Consider the following 23,557-nt stretch of genomic DNA (forward strand, 5'->3'; position numbering starts at 1 on the left):
GCACCACAGTTCAAAAGCATCAATTCTTCGGTGCTCAGCCTTCTGTATGGTCCAACTCTCACATCCGTACATGACTACTGGAACAACCATAGTTTTGACTCTACAAACCTTTGCCAGCAAAGTGATGTCTTTGCTTTTTAATATGCTGTCTGGGTTTGTCATAGCTCTCCTTCCAAGGAGCAAGAATCTTTTAATTTCATGGCTGCTGTCACTATCCAAAGTGACTGAGACTGGACCACAAAAAGACACTAGCTGGAGGTTGGGGGTAGTTTCTCTGGCTGGTCACACCCCCATCATCTGACCTGGACTCTGTTCCTGCTTAGCTGCACAAACCCTGTACTTTGCCTCTCTGAGTCATGTGGCCTAACAGTGCTTTATCAGGAATTCAAGTGCACAAATCGAGTAGAACTTCCCTCTTGTCGTTTTTCTGTGCCACCATGTCTCTCACAACAAAAGCAGTGAACTTCACTTAGTATCAACCAATTTTTCCAATCTCTTTCTGGCACAGGAAAGCCTAAACAGCACATTCCATCAACAGCCTCCTCACACCCCATCTGCAAAGCACAGCTTTCTCCTCTCCCCTCAGGAAGAACTCAAGATGATCTCAGTACATCAGCTACTGTAATCAGATCAAAACTTACCTACATCTCAAGATTCAGGTACAAACTTGAAAGCAGTGGGGGTGGGGTGGAGGTTTGTTGTTTCTACATCATTAAAACCACTTACATGTGGACTTCTCTCACAACCTCCTCCCCTGGCTGTGTTTTACCTAGTCCACCAGTCCACAGGGCACTTGTCTTAATTATTCACAGTAAAAGTAAACACCAACATGGAAAAAAATCACTGCTCTTCATGGGGACTATTCCCCTGTGTGATGCAGACATCGGAGTGAGACTGAGCCTTTTGAACTTAGCAAGAATACTTGGCCCAAGAAGGACAAATCTTGCCCATACTGGTTGCAGAAGCAGCCGAGTTTATCTCATAACTATATCCCTAGGGACAGAAGGCTATCTCGACCTTATTCTTCTCTTAGCCTCTTCCTCCTTTCCAAACTATCTGTTAAAATGATCACACTATTTAAACAAACAAACAAAAAAATGCCCACAGAATATCAGTAGTGATGTCCAAGCACTAATAAATGCAGCTTTAAAGCTTACTGGAATTATTGGGACAGCACAATTTTCTAATTACTTTTTATTTTGAGATAAATATGAATTGTAGATTCATGGATCGCTCACCCATTTTTCCACAATGGAAATATCTTGCAGGGTCACACCCAGAATATCAAAATTGATACAGTAAAAACACAGTGGGTTTCCAATGCTGCAAGCACTCCTCATGTAGAAAGGCAAAATTTTCAGATCAAAACAATATAAAACAAACATCCTTAAATTTGGAGAGAGTGTCCAACAGGGAGAGATGATAAAAGATGAAAAAAAAAAACAAAAACAAAAAGCAGTTTGAATGCTTGCTTCCATTGAAGAATTAAAAAATTCTAAGATACTAAAATTTACTGTGACTGGAACATAAGAGATTACACTGTTGGTGGGAACGTAAATTGGTCCAGCCACTGTGTAAAACTAAAAATAGAACTACCACTTAATCCGCAATTTGACTCCTTGTATTCCAAAAAAACAAAAACACTGAAAAGACACACGCACCTCAGTGTTCATAGCACCGCTATTAACAATAGCCAAAAAATGAAAGCAAACTAAATATCCGTTGAAGATGACTGGGCAAAGAAGAAGCGGTATGATACAGTGGAATATTACTCAGCTATTAAAAAGAACAAATGTTTGCAATTTGCAGTAAACTAGATGGACCTGAAGTGTATTATAAAGTCAAAGATTACATGTTATCACTTATATATGGAATCTAAAAAAAAATAAGCAAATGAATATAATAACAGAAACAGACTCACAAAGAGAACAAACTACTGATTACCAGTGGGGAGAGGGATGGATGGAGGTTCAAGACAGGGGTGGAGATTAAGAAGTACAAGCTATTATGTACAAAGAATAAGCTGCGAGGATATAGTACACAACACAGGGAATACAGCCAATATGCCACAGCAATTATACATGGAGTATGACCTTTGAAAATTATGAATCACTATACTATATACCTGTAATTTATATAATATTGTAAGCAACTATATGTCAACTAAAGAAAGAGAGAATGAAAGGAAAGTGGATCTTAAAAGGTGGTCTCCAAACAGAATTATTGTTAAGTGTGTATTAATTATTGTCCACAAAGAACTACACTCAAGAGAGAATAAGACAGAGGTCCCTGTACATCACCTGGCCACGCATTTGTGAGCTTAGCAAGAGCAACCTAGGTCTAAAGTCCCCAGAAACTTTGAAAGCGTAACTAAAAACGAAGCTACTGATTCCTACTGAAAGATCAGCACACTCACTCTAAAGCAAATGTAAAAACTAAAGAAAGAAGATCTTGGCTCAGTGCTTCCGTTGAAGGCAAATCAATGAAGCTTTTCCCAAAAGTAGCAGAATTATAGATGAACAGGTGAAAGTCAGAGTAGATTTAAATCTGATCCAAACACAGATATTGAAAGAAACAAATGTCTCTTTAAGTATTTTGTCTCTTGTAGGAAGAATCTATGAAGAATTGTTTGGCGGGGAAAAGCTGCGAGGATATAGTATGATATAGTATGATAGGATATAAAGACACAGGATGAGTAAAGTTTGCTATAACTATTGACAGCAGCACTTACCATGCTGATCTGAAGGTGCCCCACTGCCCGTGGTAATGACAGGAGGCACCAGCCCAGGTAAGCTTTATCACAGGGCAGGAAATGACCCCACCTGAGGGCTGCACACTTAAAGCAGCACAGCCTCTTTTCAGTTTTTCACTTTTCTGGGATCAAAGGAGGTGTGACAGGCCTGCCTGAGTCCGCTGGGATAAAATCTGTGCACAACCACTGATGAATTTGCTAAACTTTATCCAAATCTGCTTCTAACATATACCTAGGTTGAAAATAACAAATGTCTTTAAAAAAAAAAAATCCTCCTCTCATATTAAGAATGTATGACAACTGATGAATGTTTCACTTGGTAAGTAGTTTTACAAAAACACTGTTTGATTTTTTTTTCCTCTTTACTCCTTAACTTTATTTTCTAATTCATCACATTTGTATCTGTTACTGCCTCTTTGAATCCTGTTTTTGAATTTTTAATTGAAGGTAATTGCTTTACAATGTGTTGGTTTTAGAATGATTAATTTACACATTAATTTATATTAGTATACTAGTTGCTGAATATATGTAATATCAACCTACACAGTGATCGATGTAATTGCATACAGCTGAAGATTCTGGAAATAATCTAGAAGGAAATCCCCCTAAATAGTATTTGTAAATTTATTGTTGTAAATCCATGATTAAAGGACTTTAGGTGACATTTAGGTCCAATTAAGGTAACAGGAAGATCTTCTCTGGGAGGGAAATCTAGTCTGATTATTACAAGAAAAATAATGAGAGAAAGAGGATTCAGGGAATGTTTGTCATGTATTCAGCACTGTCCTAGGCAGAGTAAGACATTCCATTTGGGAACGGGATTAAGCAAAAGAAAGTTGATCTCTTGTAGGATCAAGATGGTTCACCAGACTTTTCACATCTTTGAGTACCCAGCCCTCATACTAATCCACTATCCTCTGCTCTGTTTCTGCAGTACCTAGTAAAATTTGTCTCCTATTCATCACTTCCCTAGTGTGTAGCCGGGGCATCTTATAGCAGGAATTCAATAAACACTTGTGAGTAACTGAACAAAATAGTAGGTTACCAAGTGTCTAAAAATAGGAAAGGGAGGCTCTGCCTAAAATGACAGTATTCTGATTACTGATAAGAAACCCCTCCCCACTGAGAATCCCAGTCGACATCCTGGATTACCTCTCACTGTGGGAACTGATGATCACAAATCCCAAAGGACTGTTTCCTTTTACACCATCAAAGAGCTAAGGACAGATTCTAACTTCAGAAAATCTCAACTAAGTGCTAGGTTGAAAGGGTGAAATTGTTGTTTCTCTGAGTAAAAAGATCAAATGTCAGCAATTTCTTAGGTACCATTGACATCCCTGCATGTTCTGAAGCCCTGTCTGGGTGGGGACCAGCTCCCCAGATGACATTTCTGTACTGCTTTACTCAAACTGCTCCAAAGCAGTATAGAGATGATTCTTAGCTATCGGCTTCTTACTCTCTAACTTCTCATTCTTTCTACAACTAAAAACTATTTCAACATTTTGTACTAACCTATAAGGGAAAAGAATCTAAAAAGAAATATATAAAATATATACGGTATATATCCCTTTACCTGAATCACTCCTGTCCATTAACACGATATTGAAAATCAACTAAAGTTTAATTAAAAAAAAACTTTTTTCCCTGTGTCATGATTCTAGTGCAAGTTCAGTCGCTCAGTCATGTCTGACTCTTTGCAACCCCATTGACTGCAGCATGCCAGGGTTCCCTGGCCATCACCAACTCCTGGAGTCTGCTCAAACTCATGTCCATTGAGTTGGTGATGCCATCCAACCATCTCATCCTCTGACGTCCCCTCCTCCTCCTGCCTTCAATCCTTCCCAGCATCAGGGTCTTTTCAAATGAGACAGTTCTTCACATCAGGTGGCCAAAGTACTAGAGCTTCAGCTTTAGCATCAGTTCTTCCAATGAATATTCAGGACTGATTTCCTTTAGGTTTGACTGGTTTGATCTCCTTGCAGTCCAAGGGACTCAAGAGTCTTCAACATCACAGTTCAAAAGCACCAATTCTTCAGTGCTCAGCTTTCTTTATAGTGCAACTCTCACATCCATACATGACTATGGGAAAAACCATAGCTTTGACTAGATGGATCTTTGTTGGCAAAATAATGTTTCTGCTTTTTAATATACTGTCTAGGTTGGTCATAGCTTTTCTTCCAAGGAGCAAGTGAAAGTGAAAGTCTCTGTCCTGTCTGACTCTTTGCAACCCCATGGACTATACAGTCCATGGAATTCTCCAGGCCAGAATACTGCAGTGGGTAGCCTTTCCCTTCTCCAGGGGATCTTCCCAACCAAGGGATCGATCCCAGGTCTCCCCCATTGCAGATGGATTCTTTACCAGCTAAGACACAAGGAAAGCTCAAGAATACTGGAGTGGGTAGTCTATCACTTCTCCAGCAGATCTTCCCGACCCAGGAATCAAACCAGGGTCTCTTGCATTGCAGGCAGATTCTTTACAAACTGAGCTATCCATGAATCCCTCTCCAAGGAGCAATCATCTTTTAATTTCATGGCTGCAGTCACCATCTGCTATGATTTTGGAGCCCAAGAAAATAAAGTTTCTCACTGTTTCCACTGTTTCCCCATCTATTTGCCATGATGTGATGGAAGTGGATGCCATGATCTTAGTTTTCTGAATGTTGAGTTTTAAGCCAACATTGTACTTTCCTCTTTCACTTTCATCAAGAGGCTGTTTAGTTCTTCACTTTCTGCGATAAGAAATCTCTATGTGTCTGCGGTGTCATCCGCATATCTGAGGTTATTGATATTTCTCCCAGCAATCTTGATTCCAGCTTGTGCTTCATACAGCCTGGCATTTCGCATGATGTATGCTGCATATAAGTTAATTAAGCAGGGTGACAGTATGCAGCCTTGACGTACTCCTTTCCCGATTTGGAACCAGTCTGTTGTTCCATTGCCAGTTCTAACCATTGATTCTTGACCTGCATACAGATTTCTCAGGAGGCAGGTCAGGTGCTCTGGTATTCCCATTGCTTGAAAAATTTTCCACAGTTTCTTGTGATCCACACAATTGAAGGCTTTGGCATAGTCAATAAAGCAGATGTTTTTCTGGAACTCTTTTGCTTTTTCAATCATCCAATGGATGTTGGATATTTGATCTCTGGTTCCTCTACCTTTTCTAAATCCAGCTTGAACATCTGGGAGTTCATGGTTCACGTACTGCTGAAGCTGGGCTTGGAGAATTTTGAGCATTACTTTGCTAGCATGTGAGACGAGTACAATTGTGCAGTAGCTTGAGCATTCTTTGGCATTGCCTTTCTTTGGGATTGGAATGAAAACTGACCTTTTCCAGTCCTGTGGCCACTGCTGAGTTTTCTCAGTTTGCTGGCATATTGAGTGCAGCACTTTCACAGCATCATCTTTTAGGATTTGAAATAGCTCAACTGGGATTCCATCACCTCCACTAGCTTTGTTCATAGTGATGCTTCCTAAGGCCCACTTGACTTTGAATTCCAGGATGTCTGGCTCTAGGTGAGTGATCACACCATTGTGATTATCTGGGTCATGAAGAACTTTCTTGTATAGTTCTTCTGTGTATTCTTCCCACCTCTTCTTAATATCTTCTGCTTCTCTTAGGTCCATACCATTTCTGTCCTTTATTGTGCCCATCTTTGCATGAAATGTTCCCTCGGTGTCTCTAATTTTCTTGAAGAGATCTCTAGTCTTTCCCATTCTATTGTTTTCCTCTATTTCTTTGCATTGATCACTGAGGAAGGCTTTCTTATCTTTCCCTGCTATTCTTTGGAATTCTGCATTAAAATGGATACATCTTTCCCTTTCTCCTTTGCCTTTCACTCTCTTAGGGTATCCAGTAGACATGAGAATATAAATGACAGAAGATGGATTAACAGGAGAAAAGCAAACAGACTTTGATATGTACAGAGGAGCCTCCATAAGAAAACAAAGATGAAAAAAGGCAGCAAATCCTCAGTGCTTAGGCATGAGGTGGGACAATGAGAGGGAATTGTGGAAAAGTAGCTAAAACACACAGGGCCACCAAAGGAAGATAGGAGCTACTTAAACAAAGTCTGTTTCCACACAGTTCTCTGTCTCTTGGCTCTGCTTACCTCTGGTGATAAGTGTGTATCTTTCCCCCTGATGCCGGGAGGGCCCCTCTCACAAGAGAGGTTTATCTCCCGCCTTTAGGAAGAAAGGAGAGGTCAGAAGGCGCTTCTGGCTTTGTTGTTCTTCAGCTCAAAAGAATCCTGCTTCCAAAGCGGCATATTTGGGGCAGCACATTCTGCTGCCCTTCAATGTGTATATAACTTCATTTCTTGGGATAGATTCCCTTTCTGGTGTGAAAGGAGAGGCTATTTTTAAAAGCTTTGAACACCTACAAAGCAGTATTTTAAACCAAAGAATGTACTATATAACAATTGTTAAATTGCCTTTTTTATTTAAGAAGGTCCTTTAGGTGATGTGGTCCTTTCTTATAATTAGAGGATGAAGCACTTTCACTCTCTTTTGCTAAGGAGATGCTGTCCCCACTGCACTGGGAGGCAGGAGGTCTCAGAATCAGATTTACTGTTTCCTAGAGACAACCTGAGAACTCATCTCCAGTACCTTTGGCAACTGGGGATTATCGCACATGAATAATTCATTTTAGCTCATGACTTTCAACCTCTCTTCTCCCCAAAGGTTAAGAAAGATCTAAAAGTTGAATGGTTCCATGAAGACCTACAAGACCTTCTAGAACTAACACCAAAAATAGATGTCCTTTCCATTAAAGGGGACTGGAATGCAAAAGTAGATAGCAAGAAATACCTGGAGTAACTGGAAAATTTGGCCTTGAAGTACAGAATGAAGCAGGGAAAAGGCTAACAGAGTTTTGCCAAGAGAATGCACTGGTCATAGCAAACACCCTCTTCCAACAACACAAGAGAAGACTCTACACATGGACATCACCAGATGGTCAACACTGAAATCAGATTGACTATGTTCTTTGCAGCCAAAGATGGAAAAGCTCTATACAGTCAGCAAAAATAAGACTGGGAGCTGACTGTGGCTCAGATCACGAACTCCTTATTGCCAAATTCTGTCTTAAAGAAAATAGGAAAAACCACTAGACCATTCAGGTCTGACCTAAATCAAATCCCTTACAACTATACAGTGGAAGTGACAAATAGATTCAAGGGATTAGATCTGATAGAGTGCCTGAAGAACTATGGATGCAGCTTCATGACATTGTACAGGAGGCAGTGATCAAGACCATCCCCAAGGAAAAGAAATGCAAAAAAGCAAAATGGTTGTCTAAGGAGGTCTTACAAACAGCTTTGACAAGAAGAGAAGTGAAAAGCAAAGGAGAATAGGAAAGATATACCCATTTTAATGCAGAATTCCAAAGAATAGCAGGGAAAGATAAGAAAGCCTTCCTCAGTGATCAATGCAAAGAAATAGAGGAAAACAATAGAATGGGAAAGACTAGAGATCTCTTCAAGAAAATCAGAGATACCGAGGGAACATTTCATGCAAAGATGGGCACAATAAAGGACAGAAATGGTATGGACCTAAGAGAAGCAGAAGATATTAAGAGGTGGCAAGAATACACAGAAGAACTATACAAGAAAGTTCTTCATGACCCAGATAATCACAATGGTGTGATCACTCACCTAGAGCCAGACATCCTGGAATGCAAAGTCAAGTGGGCCTTAGTGCTTCCACTGAAGGCAAATCAATGAAGCTTTCCCCCAAAGTAGCAGAATTATAGATGAACAGGTGAAAGTCAGAGTAGATTTAAATCTGATCCAAACACAGATATTGAAAGAAACAAATGTCTCCTTAAATATTTTGTCTCTTGTAGGAAGAATCTATGAAGAATTGTTTGGTGGGGAAAAGAAAGACACAGGATGAGTAAAGTTTGCTATAACTATTGACAGCAGCACTTACCATGCTGTTCTGAAGGTGCCCCCCTGCCCATGGTAATGACAGGAGGTGCCAGCCTAAGTAAGCTTTATCACAGGGCAGGAAATGATCCCACCTGAGGGCTGCACACTTAAAGCAGCACAGCCTCTTTTCAGTTTTTCACTTTTCTGGGATCAAAGGAGGTGTGACAGGCCTGCCTGAGTCCCCTGGGATAAAAATCTGTGCACAACCACTGATGAATTTGCTAAACTTTATCCAAATCTGCTTTGACTATGCCAAAGCCTTCGACTGTATGGATCACAAGAAACTGTGGAAAATTCTTCAAGAGATGGGCATACCAGAGCACCTGACCTGCGTCCTGAGAAATCTGTATGCAGGTCAAGAATCAACAGTTAGAAATGGACATGGAACAACAGACTGGTTCCAAATCGGGAAAGGAGTACGTCAAGGCTGCATACTGTCACCCTGCTTATTTAACTTACATGCAACATACATCATATGAAATGCCAGGCTATATGAATCACAAGCTAGAATCAAGATTACCAGGACAAGTATCAATAACCTCAGATACACAGATGACACCACCCTTATGGCAGAAAGCAAAGAAGAACTAAAGAGCCTCTTGATGAAAGTGAAAGAGGAGTGAAAAAGTTGGCTTAAAACTCAACATTCAGAAAATAAGATCATGGCATCCAGTCCCATCACTTAATGGCAAATAGGTGAGGAAACAGTGGAAACAGTGAGAGACTTTATTTTCTTGGCTCCAAAATCATAGCAGATGGTGAGTGCAGCCATGAAATTAAAAGATACTTGCTCCATGGAAGAAAAGCTATGACCAACCTAGACAGCGTGTTAAAAAGCAGAGACATTACTTTGCCAACAAAGGTCCATCTTGTCAAGGCTATGGTTTTTCCAGTAATCATGTATGGATGTGAGACTTGGACTGTAAAGAAAGCTGAGCACTGAAGAATTGTGCTTTTAAACTGTGATTTCAGAGAAGACTCTTGAGAGTCCTTTGGACGGTAAGGAGATCCAACCAGTCCATCCTAAAGGAAATAGGTCCTGAATTTTCATTGAAAGGGCTGATGGTGAAGTTGAAATTCCAATGCTTTGGCCGCTCGATACAAAGAACTGACTCATTGGAAAAGACCCTGATGCTGGGAAAGATTGAAGGCAGGAGGAGAAAGGGACGACAGAGGATGAGATGGTTGGATGGCATCACCGACTCAATGGACATGAGTTGGAGTAATCTCTGGGAGATAGTGAAGGACAGGGAAGCCTGGCGTGCTGCAGTCCATGGGGTCGCAAAGAGTAGGACAGGTCTGAGCGACTGAACTGAGCTGAAAATGCTTCCCAGTTTCCCTTGACTTGTGGTGAAAGTCCTAATGAACTGTACAGTAGTAATCGGGCCTTGGCGATTTAAAAACTAGACCCCAGGCCACCGGCTCATCAGCTGGGCGACCCTGAGGACCACGCTCCCCCTCACAGCGTCCGCAGTTTAGCGCCTGAAGGGAGGGGAGGGGCGGGACTCCACGATCCTAGCAACCGCGCCGCGTCCCCTGATTGGCTGGTCGCCGCGCGGCCGCCATTTTCAAACCCCGGAAGATGGCGGCGGCGGAGGTGGCGGCGCCGTCCTGACAGAAACCTGTCTTCGGGCCGCAGCGGCCGGGCGCCGTGCGGCTCCCAGAGGGCCTCCCGGGCACCCAGCCACCGCGCCGCCCCCTCCGCGCCATGGAGCCCGAGCGGGAGGCCCAGGAGCAGAGCCGGCCGCGGAGGCGAAGCCGCCGGGCCTCGGGGCTCAACGCCGGCGGCGCCGCGGAGCCAGCGGCCGACACCCCCAGGCCCGGCCCGGACGGCAGGTGAGCGCGGGGTGAACGGCGCCTGGGGACTCGGGGTGTCGGGCCCGAGGCTGGGGAGGGGGTGGCGGGCAGGGAAGGGGCCGGGGGCAGAGAAGAGCCGGGCTGCCTGCTCTCCTCTCCTTCCTCCTTTCTCCCCTCGTCCCTGTCTTCCGATCGCCTGACCCTCCTTTATTTTTACCTCCGGTTCCTCTCCTTCCTCCCTCTCGTCTCCTCCCCTCCCCGCTCAGGGGGTGGAGGTCCTCTCTGCACACCCAGCAGGTTTCCGGCTGGATTTGGGGGTGGCGGGGGCGGTTCCTAAATGCCTACGGAGAGCTGCTAGCTCAGGGGACTGGAATCGTTCCTGGAGCCGGAGAGTTTCTTTTGTTCAGTCGCTCGGTCGTGTCCGACTCCTTACGACCCCATGGACCGCAGCCCGCCAAGCTCCTCTTGTCCATGGATTCCCCAGACAAGAATCCTTCTTGTGATCCATTCCCTTCTCCAGGGGATCTTCCCAGCCCAGGCATCAAGCCAGCATATCCTGCATTGACAGGCGGATTCTTTACCATTGTGCCACCGGGGAAGCCCCCGAGGACTTCTACCAGACACCAAACTTTTAGCCTAAAAGCAAGAATTAAAATAAAAAGTTTCGCCGACGCCAGAGTCCCTCCTTTCGAGCCTCTGACCAAGTCGGCGATCAGGGCGCAGCTCAGGGCCCCAGCCTCCCGGGTAAAGAGGACGCAGAGGCCCGTCTTCGACTTTTTAGCTGTTGACACATTTCATTCTGTCCGGTGCGTCTGCGAAGGGAGGACACCGGCCGAGGGTGTCAGAGGTGGTGTCTGCGAGGCAAGCGGTGAACAAGGGCTGGGGGCATTGCTTTCCCGTCAGGATGCTGCAGGCCCTGGGTTCCTGTGACCGGCCATTGGACCTTTCATCGCTGAGGTTGGGTCCTCATCCGTCATACGGGGTTGAAATAGTATCCACTTCCTCCAAGTTGTGCAATTCAGTGAGGTCATTGTGTGAGCCTACATGCAGGGAGTTAGAAACAAACTGTTATTTGCTGATTTTTATCGGTAATTCCACATCCGCTTCTCTTTTCAGAAGTCCCTGTGGTCCACTACTTATTCTTAAACTACAGTTCCTTACTGAAGTTACATTCCAGTCATGCTCGGATGTGCCAGTCGTTTTTTCAGAGAAAGGAAAACACCTTACTTTCATGGACAGAGCATTTGTAAATTCACTGTTAATAAGTCATTGTGCAGAGAACTAGACTTTTTCCTTAGATACTGATTTTTTATTTTGAAGATTAGGATAATCCTTGCCTGAAACCTTTTACTGATTACAATTTATATGAAAGAGGTAGTGAAAGAGCAGAAAGACGTCATCATCCCAGAGACTGAGAAATAGGAGAATCAGGACCATGTAGTGAAGGGAAGAAAAACAGTGATAAATTCATTGTGCGTTCATTCAATAAAGCTTTTGAGCATTTGCCTGGAAAGATCCCCGGAGAAGGGCATGGCAACCCACTCCAGTATTCCTGCCTGGAGAATTGCATGGACAGAGGAGCCTGGAGGGCTACAGTCTGTGGAGGTCACAGGGAGTCGGACACGACTGAGCAACTAACATTTTCACTTCCCTAGATCTTCATGGTGTTGTAGATATTGGAGATTTGGGTGAACAGATGAAGTGTCTGCTCTCATAAAGCTTACATTCTGATTAGGGATGAAAGAGGATAATGAAATACCAGGTGGTCATCCTGTGAGGAGGATTAAGGCATGGTAAGGGCAGGCAGAGATAAGGAGAGGGGCTGTGTTGCTATTTTTTAAAGATCAAAAAAGCCTCCTCCATGGTAATGATGCCATTTAAGCAGAGATCTGAAGGAATTAAGGAACTCCACCATTTGAAGATTTGGAGAGAAAGGCAGTAAGTGCAGGGCTTCATAGTAGAATCCTGTTTGGTGTGTTCAAGGACTGTAGAGAAGCCACGGTAACTGGAGTGGAGCAAAACAGCTGGAGAAAGGTGGACAGCGAGGTCACAGAGATGCCTGGGGTCAGATTGGGTAGTACATAGCCAACCACCAGAAAGACTTCAAATTTGAATCTGTGGTTGGGAGACAGTAGAAAATTCTGTGATGTGTATTTTAAAAGGATTGGTCTGCTATGTGGCTGGGAGAAAATCCGGTAGACTAATGAAGAGGTTATTGCAGTTTGAGACATCTGAGTGGTAAACATGGTGGAAAATACTCCTATTTGGGATGTATTTTTAAAGTAGCACCGACAGGATTTGCATATGGATTCAGTGTGGAGTTAAGAGAGACGGAGGAATGAAGAATGATTCCGAGGTTTTTAATCTGAGCACCAGAAGACCAGGTTTCCATGTTCCTGGAGAAAAGTTGGGTTTGGGATGCGTTATGAGGCTCCTATTAAGGAGTGCATCACAACAATTTTTCCCCCTCTTCTCTTTCTTTGCTTTTTTCTCTTAAAAAAAAAAAAAAATTTCATTGAAGTTTAACAGTCAAATGAAAGAGTACATGAACCGTAAGTGTTTTGCCCAGTGAAATTTCACAAAGTAAACACATCTGTGTAACCAAATATAAATTGAGGGCTTATCAGCAAATAGACTTGAAATCTCAGCACTGGGAAGTCATCTAGATAGTCTGACTAGAGGAGAGTTTGAGGCCCAAACCCCGAGACACTCCCCACATGTAAAGGTCCGGGAGATGAACAAGCTCAGAGGAGCCACAGCTGGTGAGGAACCAGGTGAGATCAGTGTCCAGGAGGCCAAGTGGCGAAAGGGTTTTGAGAAAGGAGATGGGAAAGTATGTCAAGTGTTACTGATAAGGAAGGAATGAACAGTTTAGTGAGATAAGGAATGAGTGATCGTTGAATCTGGTCATGAGAAGAGCATATTGACCTCTAGTAGTTTCCATAATATAGTTAAACTATTAAGAATGTTTGTAGAGGGTTGAGAAGAGAATGAGGTGTGGTTTTTTCCAGAAATGTGTGAGTGTCAGACACTATAAATATGGAGATGCAAAATACTGTCCTTACTCTGGGAGTGTTGCCGAGATCCCAGCCTCTGTTCTCTGGTGCTGGATAGAAACACAGAGACAAGAGTTTTGGGTGAAGTTGAAAAGAGTAGCTTTTATTGTTTTGCCAGGCAAAGGAGGCCACAGTAGGCTAGCGCCCTCAAGACTGTCCTCCTTTGGGAAAAATATGAAGGGATTTTAAAGTTCAGGAGGGGAAGGGAGTGCTGTAGATAAGGAATAGGGCAGTAGCAAGCTTGCATTCTTCTTTCCTTTTGGAAAATCTCTGCATAGTCTAAGTCAGTGTCAGGCTGTCGGGAGGAATACAGAAGTCCTTGAAGCTATCGCACTGACTTTCTAGAATAAAGAATGCTGACAAAAGAAGGGAGTGTTAGGAAGTGCTTCCTCAGAGAAGCGAACACCATATGCATTGTACACAGCTCTGATTAGAAGGTAATCATTTTCAAAATGTAATTAAGTAAGCAAGAGAAGCTTTTCTGAGAAAATGGCTTAGTGGACTTAAAAGAATAAGGCCTAGCATGTTGGAAGCAGCCTTAACCAATTTCTGCTCTTACAGAATAACTTACAGTGGTATAGGGAAGAAACTTAATAATCATAATCGTGTATGATGACAGTTACTATCGTGTTAGGTATATGATGCCATAGATGCAAATAAAAGGAGAAATTCTGGTTGGAAAGGACAGGAATGATTCCCTGTTGTAACCCTTGAGTCTCGGAGGGCCAGTTTAGACAGTGGATGTGCATGGGTGATATCATGTAGGGGGAAGCATTTAAATGTTAAAAGGCCCTTTACACAAATGAGAGTGAAGAGTTTTAGGTATCATGACACTGACTGTATAGGGAGAAGACTGAGATGGGGATAGAGAGGAGGTAGTGATTAGTGATGATACTGAAGAAGTAAGAGCCACATCACTGAGGGAAGCCTTGTATGCCATGATAGTAAACCTGATGAAAACTAGCCCCCAAACAAGTGCTCATATACACAAAATTCCAAATTTGTGCACTCTTGCAGCCCAACTATGGAACCAAATTAAAAGTCGCAAGTGAATTCATCATCGGCGGGAAGTCAATTTGCAGTTACCTGGATGAGTGTTTGAATCTGGTGGCTGGCAGTGAGATTGGAGAACTTGAAACACTGGGTTACACTTTTAGGAAGCCTCACTGCAACCCGAGGGCAAGAAAGAATAATGGAGGCAACACCAGCTTGTGGGGTAGATTCTGAAGAAGGGGTGAACTTGATATGGGGCGGATGAGGGAATAAGCAAGTACAGAGAGAGGTTGAAGAGACAGGAAAGGAAAAAGGTGATAAAACAAGCAGCCAGAAAGACAGAGAAGGATGGACTCCTCAGTGTAAAGATAGAGCATCTAGCCTGTCTGAGAGCTGTGGACAGTAGCCTTTGGGGTAAGTTTGGGGAATGTGGGATGTTATGAGCAGGAATTTGGGGGCTTTCCCACCAGGGTTCTGTTTTTTAGGTGAGGTTGTAAATTACGTCAGCTGAGAAAAGGGTGGTGACATAGGCTTCCCTGGTGGCTCTGTGGTAAAGAATCTGTCTGTAATTCAGGAGACACAGGAGACATGGGTTTGATCCCTGGGTCAGCAAGATCCCCTGGAGAAGGAAATGGCAACCCACTCCAGTATTCTTGCCTGGGAAATCCCATAGACAGAGGAGCCTGGCAGGCTACAAAACCACCACCATAGGCAGCGTTAGGAGAATGATGAAGTTGTCCTACTTCATTACTCTGTTCTTTTTTTGAAGGACAAAAAAAAAAGAAAATGAAAGTATCACCTTTTTATAAAACAGTGTTCACATACTATACAGTTTTACCCACTTGAAGTGTACAATTCACTGTTTTCCTCTGGATTCAGGACATGTGAATGTCCTCTAGATATGTGCAACCATCACCAGGCAATTTTTGAACATTTTCTTCACCTCAAAATGAAAGCCCATACCTCTCTCCCTAACGCCTCTCTCTTCTTTTACCCCAAACTCTAACCTGCTTCCTATCTCTATGAATTTTCCTGTTTTGGACATTTCACATGAATGAAATCATATGTGGCCATTTTTTAGTGAGGCATCCTTTGCCCATTTTAAAAATTGGGTTATTTATATTTTTTATTACTAAGATATAAAAAATCTACTCTTGATAACAAGTCCCTGCATGGTTTGCAGACATGTTCCCCTATTCTGTGGGTTGTCTTTTTTGTTAACTGAAGTCCAGTTGATTTACAAATTGTGTTAGTTTCTGGTGTACAGCAGAGTGATCCAGCACGTGTGTGTTTGTACACATATTTGCATGCACACTGCTGTTTACAGGCCTGCCATTTAATCAGCCTGTCCATGTGGTTGGAGCTCATTTTCAGCCACATCTTTGCTAATTGTTAATCCTAGCCATCCAGATGAGAAACGGGTAGACTTGAGAATGAGCTCAGGAGTTGGAATGGCTAATACATGCAGAACCTGAGAGAGAGGGCCTACTGTACCAAGTTAAATAACAGATCATGACTCTGATCTGCCTCTGCTAAAGACTGATCCCGGGCATTGCTTCACACAGAGGTAAAAAAAAATCTTGAACATAATGTGAATGCTGACACCGTAGGACATAGCTGGGGCAAGATAATTAGGGAGAAAAAGTGAGTAAAGACAGCTGGAATCCATTGGGGGTCTAAGCTTGCTCTGTGGCAGTGGCTCTCGGCTGCTTTCTCCTCCTCCTTGTCTTGTCCCTCTCTGTTCTTGGTAGTAATAGGCCAGTTTCTTGTCCACAGGCAGCCCTGGGCCCCGCTACACGGCTCAGAACTCAGAAAGCAGCGTGCTTCTCTGGCCTAGTTTTCCTGACACTGAGTCTATTCTAGCCCCGGCTTTGATTCAGTTAATTACTCTCTCTGGGAATGGACATTCTTTTAGACTGAGATCCAAAGCTGAATAAAACATTAGTGTTTAAAGAGTTTAGGCTTTACAGTCAGACTCCTTGGGTTCAAATTCTGGCTCTTGAGGATTTAATCTCTTTAAACCTCACTTCATACTTTCTAGCTCATTAGTAGTATCTGTCTCATCAGGCTGTGATTAATCTTTTTTAAATCTCACTTTATAGTATCTGTCCCATAAGGTTGTGGAAATTATAAGAGGTAATTCATGTAAAACATGAGAATAATACCTAGATATTAACAAATGCTCCATAAATCTTAGGTATCATTGTTTTCATTTTCTGCAGGAAACACTAAGAGCTATAACTTACCCTCTATCAAGGAGTATTTAGCAATTATCTCTGTTATCAGTTTTGTAGAGGTGGATCTCTGACTAGATGGTAGATCTTTGACTTTTGTTTTTCTAGTGAAATTGATGGATTTGTAGAGTGGACATCCAGAGTTAAATGTATATTCTTAAAGCAAGTTCTGTTAATTTTGAGCTAAGGGTTCCTGTTGCCTTTAAGGGAATTTAACTTCCTGGATGGACTGTTTTTCAAAACATTTTAAAAACCAAATTAAACAGAAATTGAGCCAGTCCTCGATAACCCGGGATTGTCATCATTATTACTATTTATATTAATAGTTGCTGAAAATAAAAGGATGCCCCCACTAGCTCCTAAGGCTGTTTCCTCCCACATCAAAATGACTGTACTGTTTAACAGTTTTATTGAGACATAATTTGCATATCATAACATTCGCCTGTTGTAAGTGTGCAATTCAGGAATTATTAGTAAGTGGAAGGCGATGGCACCCCACTCCAGTACTCTCACTTGGAGAATCCCATGGACGGAGGAGCCTGGTAGGCTGCAGTCCATGGGGTCTCTAAGAGTCGGACATAACTGAGCGACTTTACTTTCACTTTTCACTTTCATGCATTGGAGAAGGAAATGGCAACCCACTCCAGTGTTCTTGCCTGGAGAATCCCAGGGATGGCGGAACCTGGTGGGCTGCCGTCTATGGGGTCGCACAGAGTCGGACACGACTGATGCGACTTAGCAGCAGCAGCAGCAGTATAGACACAGTCCACCATTAGAATATTCATCATCCCAAATACTCCCTCAAGTTTGTTTGCAGTCAGTCCTCCTCCTACCCCCAGGCCTAGGCAGCCACTAGTCTGTTTTCCATGTCTGTAAATTTCTGTTTCTGGATATCCATCTAAATAGAACCACACAATATAATCTTTCACATTTGCGTGTTTGTAGTTCGTCTATATTAATTACCTGCCATGATAGAGGAGGGCAATGACATAAGTCATAATCTCATATAATTTTTCATATTTTTCATATAATTTGGCTTGAGAATGAAATAACAGGTGATTTTTTGTGGAACATCAACTGTACCATTTTATTTATGTTTTGTTTAGACTAAATCTAGTTGAGTGTAAAAATAATTTACATAGTTTGAAAATACATCAAATGACACAAAAAGAAGTATGTAAAGACCAAGGAGTGATCAGTGGGGCTAATAGGAAACACAGTTTAATATATCAAGCTAGTTCCTTCGGGTATTCATTTATTTTATGCCTTAAAAGTTAGTAATTAATTGGATATATGAAAAAAGATTGGACAAAAATTCTTAAAAAGATGAACTGTCACTTCTTATTTCAGCGTTTGAGCTGCTTTTTAAACGGACTGTACTGCGTATCTTTTAAAGGCCACTTTTAATGTTTTATGAAATAAAAAATTTTCCCACAAGGATTTAAAATAGCTGCTACATTTTGAGTGTGACCCCTATGAAAAAATGACTATATATCTTTCCAAGTTTTTTGAAAGCTGGCACTGACTCACATACTTTCAGGGCACAGTTTGTTTTTTGGGTTCCTATTTTCCATTAGTTCTCAAAATAAATAGGTACTTGCTTTTGAAATAGGAAAAAATAGCATTACTATAAAGCTGATTACAGCTGGTGCTGGAAACAATCTTGCCATCCAGTTGGAAATATTTTTCCAGTTTTCAGTGTGTTTAAAATTCCTAACAGCTAATTCTTTCCAGCTTTTAAACATCAAATTCATTCTGAGGTCAGAATGGACAATTCTAGGGAATAAAGAAATGAATATCTTTGGTTTTGTGTTCTCCTTGTCTTATATCTGAAAGGAAGTGCTCAGTGACTATTTTAAGTGCCACTATGATTTCTATTTTGTAATGAATATTTGTATAACTTTAAAAATAATCTGAGAAATTATAATTTTTGCTTCTCAACCCAGTCTCCACTGGTGGCTCTTTGTGTAGTATATGATACCTAGAACAGTGTTTTTAAAAAGTAATCATAACATGAAGGTTCCATTTGCCCTGTAATCCTTTGGCATTTGATTATAGTACTATATCTCTGTATACTCTTATCTATGTATTCTTTAGTCATATGAATTATAATTTATTGCTGATATCTTGCTGTTTTACCAGAAATCATGCAATCTTCATTGTTACTTGACTTTTCTATAGTGGCAAGGAATCACCAGTTCCTTAGTTTATTTTGCTCCACTAGAGAGGCCCTCAAAACAATTTTTGAGCTACAAATAGTTATTTAGGTAGCATTTGCTTTAAATATCTTCAGATCTTTCGTATCTGTTTCTAATTATTATTAATGGCATCCTATTTCACTGTGTCAGGACCCTTCCCAGGAACTGAACAGGCCTTGGGAGGAAGGGAGAATTCTCCAACCGGACCTTGAGCCCTTTCTAGTCACCTCCCCATTCTGCCGTTGCTGCTGTCCCTCCGCCCCTAGCCATCTGTTGTCAGCAGTATCAGAACTGCCTCTTAACCAGCCTCCTGACCAGTGCTGCCTTCTTCCAACTCAGCCTTCTTGTTCCTTAGAACTCAATTGCCGACAGCTGCCATACGTATTCAAGATCAAGTTCATATTTTTAAGGGCTGTACATGAGGCCTTTTATCATGATCAAGCCCTGTTTTATTTCTTTTGATGCTCAAACATAAAGAGCTACTTGCAGTTTCCTGTATATAATTCATTTCACCCCCCGCTTCACTTGTGCCTTTCCGTTTCCCCACAGAGCCTGCCTGGCTCTTATATGCTTTGCTGATTGAGATTTCTCTTTGCTCCAGTTTTACGGTTCAGAGAAGGCAATGGCAACCCACTCCAGTACTCTTGCCTGGAGAATCCCAGGGACGGGGGAGCCTGGTGGGCTGCTGTCTGTGGGGTCGCAGAGTCAGACACGACTGAAGCGACTTAGCAGCAGCAGTATTAATTCTTCTGCAAAGCCATTTTGCTGTCCTCTTTCTCCTTGCAGCCATTTTCACTTGTGCTCCTTGTCAAAAATAAACAAACTTCTGCTTTATATTTAGCTTAGAAAACTACAAAAAGCCTGTGTTTGATTTAAGCTTGTAAATGTTTGTAGAAATAACCACCGTCTGTGGTGTTTCTGTAACTTACAGTGACTGAGAATGAAGGTGAGAGACAGAGTACACAAGTGGACAGTGGCCTGACAGTGCAAGAGCTAAGCAATAACTTCTGTAATAATTGGCCCCAAATGGCCAAGACTTGATCAGCAACAGTCAGCTTCCCCAGTTTTTGTCTTTGGTTCCAAATTAAGAATCTCCCTCCAACGAAGGACACCTGGGTTCGATCCCTGAGTCAGGAATATCCCCTGGAGAAGGGAATGGTAAGCCACTCCAGTTATTCTTGCCTGGGAAATCCCATGGACAGAGGATCCTGGCAGGCTATAGTCCATGGGGCCGCAAAGAGTCAGACATGACTGAGCGACTAACACTTCACTTCCAACTTAAAACCAACTCAAGCAAATCCTATCTGCACCCAGTAAATCACACAGGAGCCCCAGTCCCACTTAGCTTGCCTGCACCTTCCCCCTGCTGACAGCCTCCAGTCAGAACACACCTGAAGCCTTCCCTTGTTCCTCATTCCCCAGCCTGCCTTTCAGTCTCCCTAAACACCAGTGATGGTGGCCAGCTCCCTTGCTGTAGCAAGCTCTGAAATAATAACCTTTGCTTTTCTCATAAGTATAGTTTATAAGGGCTTCCCAGATGGCTCAGTGGTAAAGAGCAGGAGATTCAGGTTCAATCCCTGTGTCAGGAAGATCCCCTGGAGGAGGAAATAGCAGCAACCCACTCCAGTATTCTTACCTGAAAAATCCCATGGATAGAGGAGCCTGGCAGGCTACAGTCCACAGGGTCATAAAGAGTCGGTCAGACACAACTTGAGTGACTGAACATGTGTACATAGTTTATAAACATTTCTGCACTACCTATGTTTTGTGATTTTCTACATGTTTGACAAACCTAGACAGCACATTAAAAAGCAGAGACATTACTTTGCCGACAAAGGTCCGTATAGTCAAAGCTATAGTTTTTCCTATAGTCATGTATAGATGTGAGAGTTGGACCATAAAGAAGGCTGAATGCCAAAGAATTGATGCTTTTAAACTGTGGTGTTGGAGAAGACTCTTGAGTCCCTTGGACTGCAAGGAGAACAAACCAGTAATCCTAAAGGAAATCAATCCTGAATATTCATGGAAGGACTGAAGCTGAAGCTCCAATACTTTGGCCACCTGATGTGAAGAGGTGACTCATAAATAAGAAAAGACCCTGATGCTGGGAAAGATTGAAGGCAGGATTGGTCAGTCACTAAGTTGTGCCCAACTCATGGACTGAGCCTACCAGGCTCCTCTGTCCAGGGAAGCCCGTGTCACTTAGTAGTAAAGAACAAAATCCTCGTCACATTTTAACCTTACTTGAGACCTTTGTCTCAGATATAGTTATTCAAAGCTTTTTATTTGGTTTATTTAAGTTATAACACTAAAAAAAAAACAATCAGTACATGGAAGAGATTTACACATAAAATACAAAATAAATTCATTTAACTTTTGTTTATTATGTTGAGTTTTTTTACTATTATTTTTAAAATATTAAACATGAATGCTGAATTTTATCAAGAATTTGTTGCATCATTTACTGTTTTCTTAACCTATTAGTGAAATATATAAAATATATTTCATATCATTGAGCCATGTATACGCTTCTAAAATAAACTCTGCTTGTTTTGGTGAATTAGTTTAATCTGTCTACTAGTTTTATAAAGGCTTTTTCACTTTTGTAATGTTTCTGAAAATTTCCAGAAGTGACTAGAACCTATACCCTGATTTTTTGGATTTTGGTTTTTGTGGGTTGTTTTGTTTTGTTTTTAAATACCCTCCCTCTTCTTTCTACAATTGAATGATTAATTAGGCTACTTTGAAGAGTTTTGAAACTATGAAAAAGATGGCTTTTTACCTGTTAGTGCTTAATTTTACTGAAGTTACTCTCAATGTATTTGAATTTTCTGTTAACAGATACTCCCTTCGGAGAGGTAGCTCCTTCACATTTTTAACACCTGGCCCCCATTGGGATTTCACTTTGGTGAGTAGACACCTGGGTTTTTATTTCAAGACATTAGATAGAAATAATTCCTGACTGTCCTTCAATCTAGTTGTCTGTGCATCTCTGAAAGTCTTAAGGCACAGAGTTTCTATCACTGTCTTTGCCAGCATAATTTAACTCTTCTCTGCTAACAGACTGAAATTTTTATTTCAGTTAAATGTAAAATGTATTTTGAAAAGTATTGGATCTATTCATCTTTATTCAATTCATTCTCTTATTTCTACCAGTGTTAAAATTAATATATTATGAAACATGAATATATTAATATTTTTATGTACATACTCTGACAGGTTTCTCCTTTGTTGAAAAATATAAAAATGATTGTAGGTAATATATATAACAAATGAATTATTTCTGTTATAAACAATCTTAGTATAGAGGGACTGCTTCATTATTTTTAGGAGACTTCCAAAGGCATCCAACCTTATGGAAACTAACACCAGAAAATTGGAGTTTTTTAATAATTAAAAACTAATTTAAATAATTAAAACCTCATTGCTTCATAATACCCATATAAATAAAATATGTACAAAGAGAGCATGATTCTTATGCTTTTCTTATTTGGGGGAAATAGCAAAAATGGTTCTGCTTCTAGTATGCCAAACTTTACCTGTGTGCATGTATTATGATGGTCCAATAATACATGCTTCATTTGTATTCTATTCTCTTGTATTTAATTTGATATTTTAGTGTATCAAAACACAATACTCAGGGTGAGGTTAATGAGAGTGGACATAAATGTGTATTTCAGATAGCCAGAATAATTTCACAGTTGGGGACTGACTTCTAAATTGGATCTGATTAGATTATCATTGTCTTTAACTCACATTGGAAAATGTGAGTGATGATGAGCTTGTCATCTGTATATTAAATTTTAGTAGCTCACTTTAAGGAGTAAGAAATACATAGAAATGAAGTTCTAATATTTTACTCCTGTACTCCAGGAAAGATATCTTGCATTTTCTCTGAGATAGGTGCATCTCACTTGTGAAAACACTTCTATAGAGGTCTCCATGACAAAAGAAATATCTCATGGTTCATGTATTAACACTTTTGGCATATGATTAAGAAAACTTAAGAGGGAGATTTATTACTTTTTAAATACATAGTTGAAAGGAAAAGATCAAAAATTAAGCATCTAACTCAAGGGGTGAGAAGAACAATAGAGTGAACTGAAGAAAAGAGGAGGAGAAGTAAGAGTGGAAAAGTAAAGTCAACACCCAATCATAGTAAAAGTCTTGGCAAACCAAGGTGAGAATATAGACTATAACATCGTACTTAGCCTGAGACCTACCACAAGCAACATACATGATGATAAAGTGCTAGCCATGTTCCCTTCCATGTATTTCCCTGACTTCTACCTGGACTTTATCTTTCCTTTTCTCAGTTGTCCCCATCCTGCGCAGTGTAGATTCTATTCTCCCAGTTCCTCTTCTGTGGGGTGGCCAGGTCCTGGCTGCTCAGTGTTGAGAGTTCACAGGAGCTGGGCTGTGTCATATTTAATCAGAAAATTATTTTGAGATACAGAAGAAATGTTACTTAAGGATTCTTTTTCAGTATTGACTTTGTTGTTGTTCAGTAGCTAAGTCATGTCTGACTCTGTAACCCTATGGACTCCCTATTCCTTATCATTTCCCAAAGTTAGCCCAAGTTCATGTCCATTGAGTCGGT

General features: G+C 41.4%; 1 protein-coding gene across 3 annotated transcripts in view; it reads left to right on the plus strand.

Moving 5' to 3' along the window:
- The first annotated feature begins 10,243 nt into the window (after nt 1-10,243).
- The window catches only part of NET1 (neuroepithelial cell transforming 1), a 34,712-nt gene continuing 21,398 nt past the window's right edge, over nt 10,244-23,557 (plus strand). For 2 of the 3 annotated variants that reach the window (XM_086331162.1, XM_086331159.1), the window contains exons 1-2: nt 10,244-10,515; nt 21,799-21,865. Coding sequence is in view for 1 of the 3 variants with exons in the window: in XM_086331159.1 (XP_086187285.1) it covers nt 10,388-10,515; nt 21,799-21,865 (195 nt within the window). In the remaining 2 variants the exon portion in view is untranslated. The remainder of the gene's footprint in view (nt 10,516-21,798; nt 21,866-23,557) is intronic. The other variant, XM_086331163.1, reaches the window with a different exon arrangement.

This window comes from Bos grunniens, chromosome 13 (assembly GCF_055505025.1).
Source record: "Bos grunniens cultivar Pamir isolate PY7600 chromosome 13, Bosgru_T2T1.0, whole genome shotgun sequence".
Taxonomy (NCBI): Eukaryota; Metazoa; Chordata; class Mammalia; order Artiodactyla; family Bovidae; genus Bos; species Bos grunniens.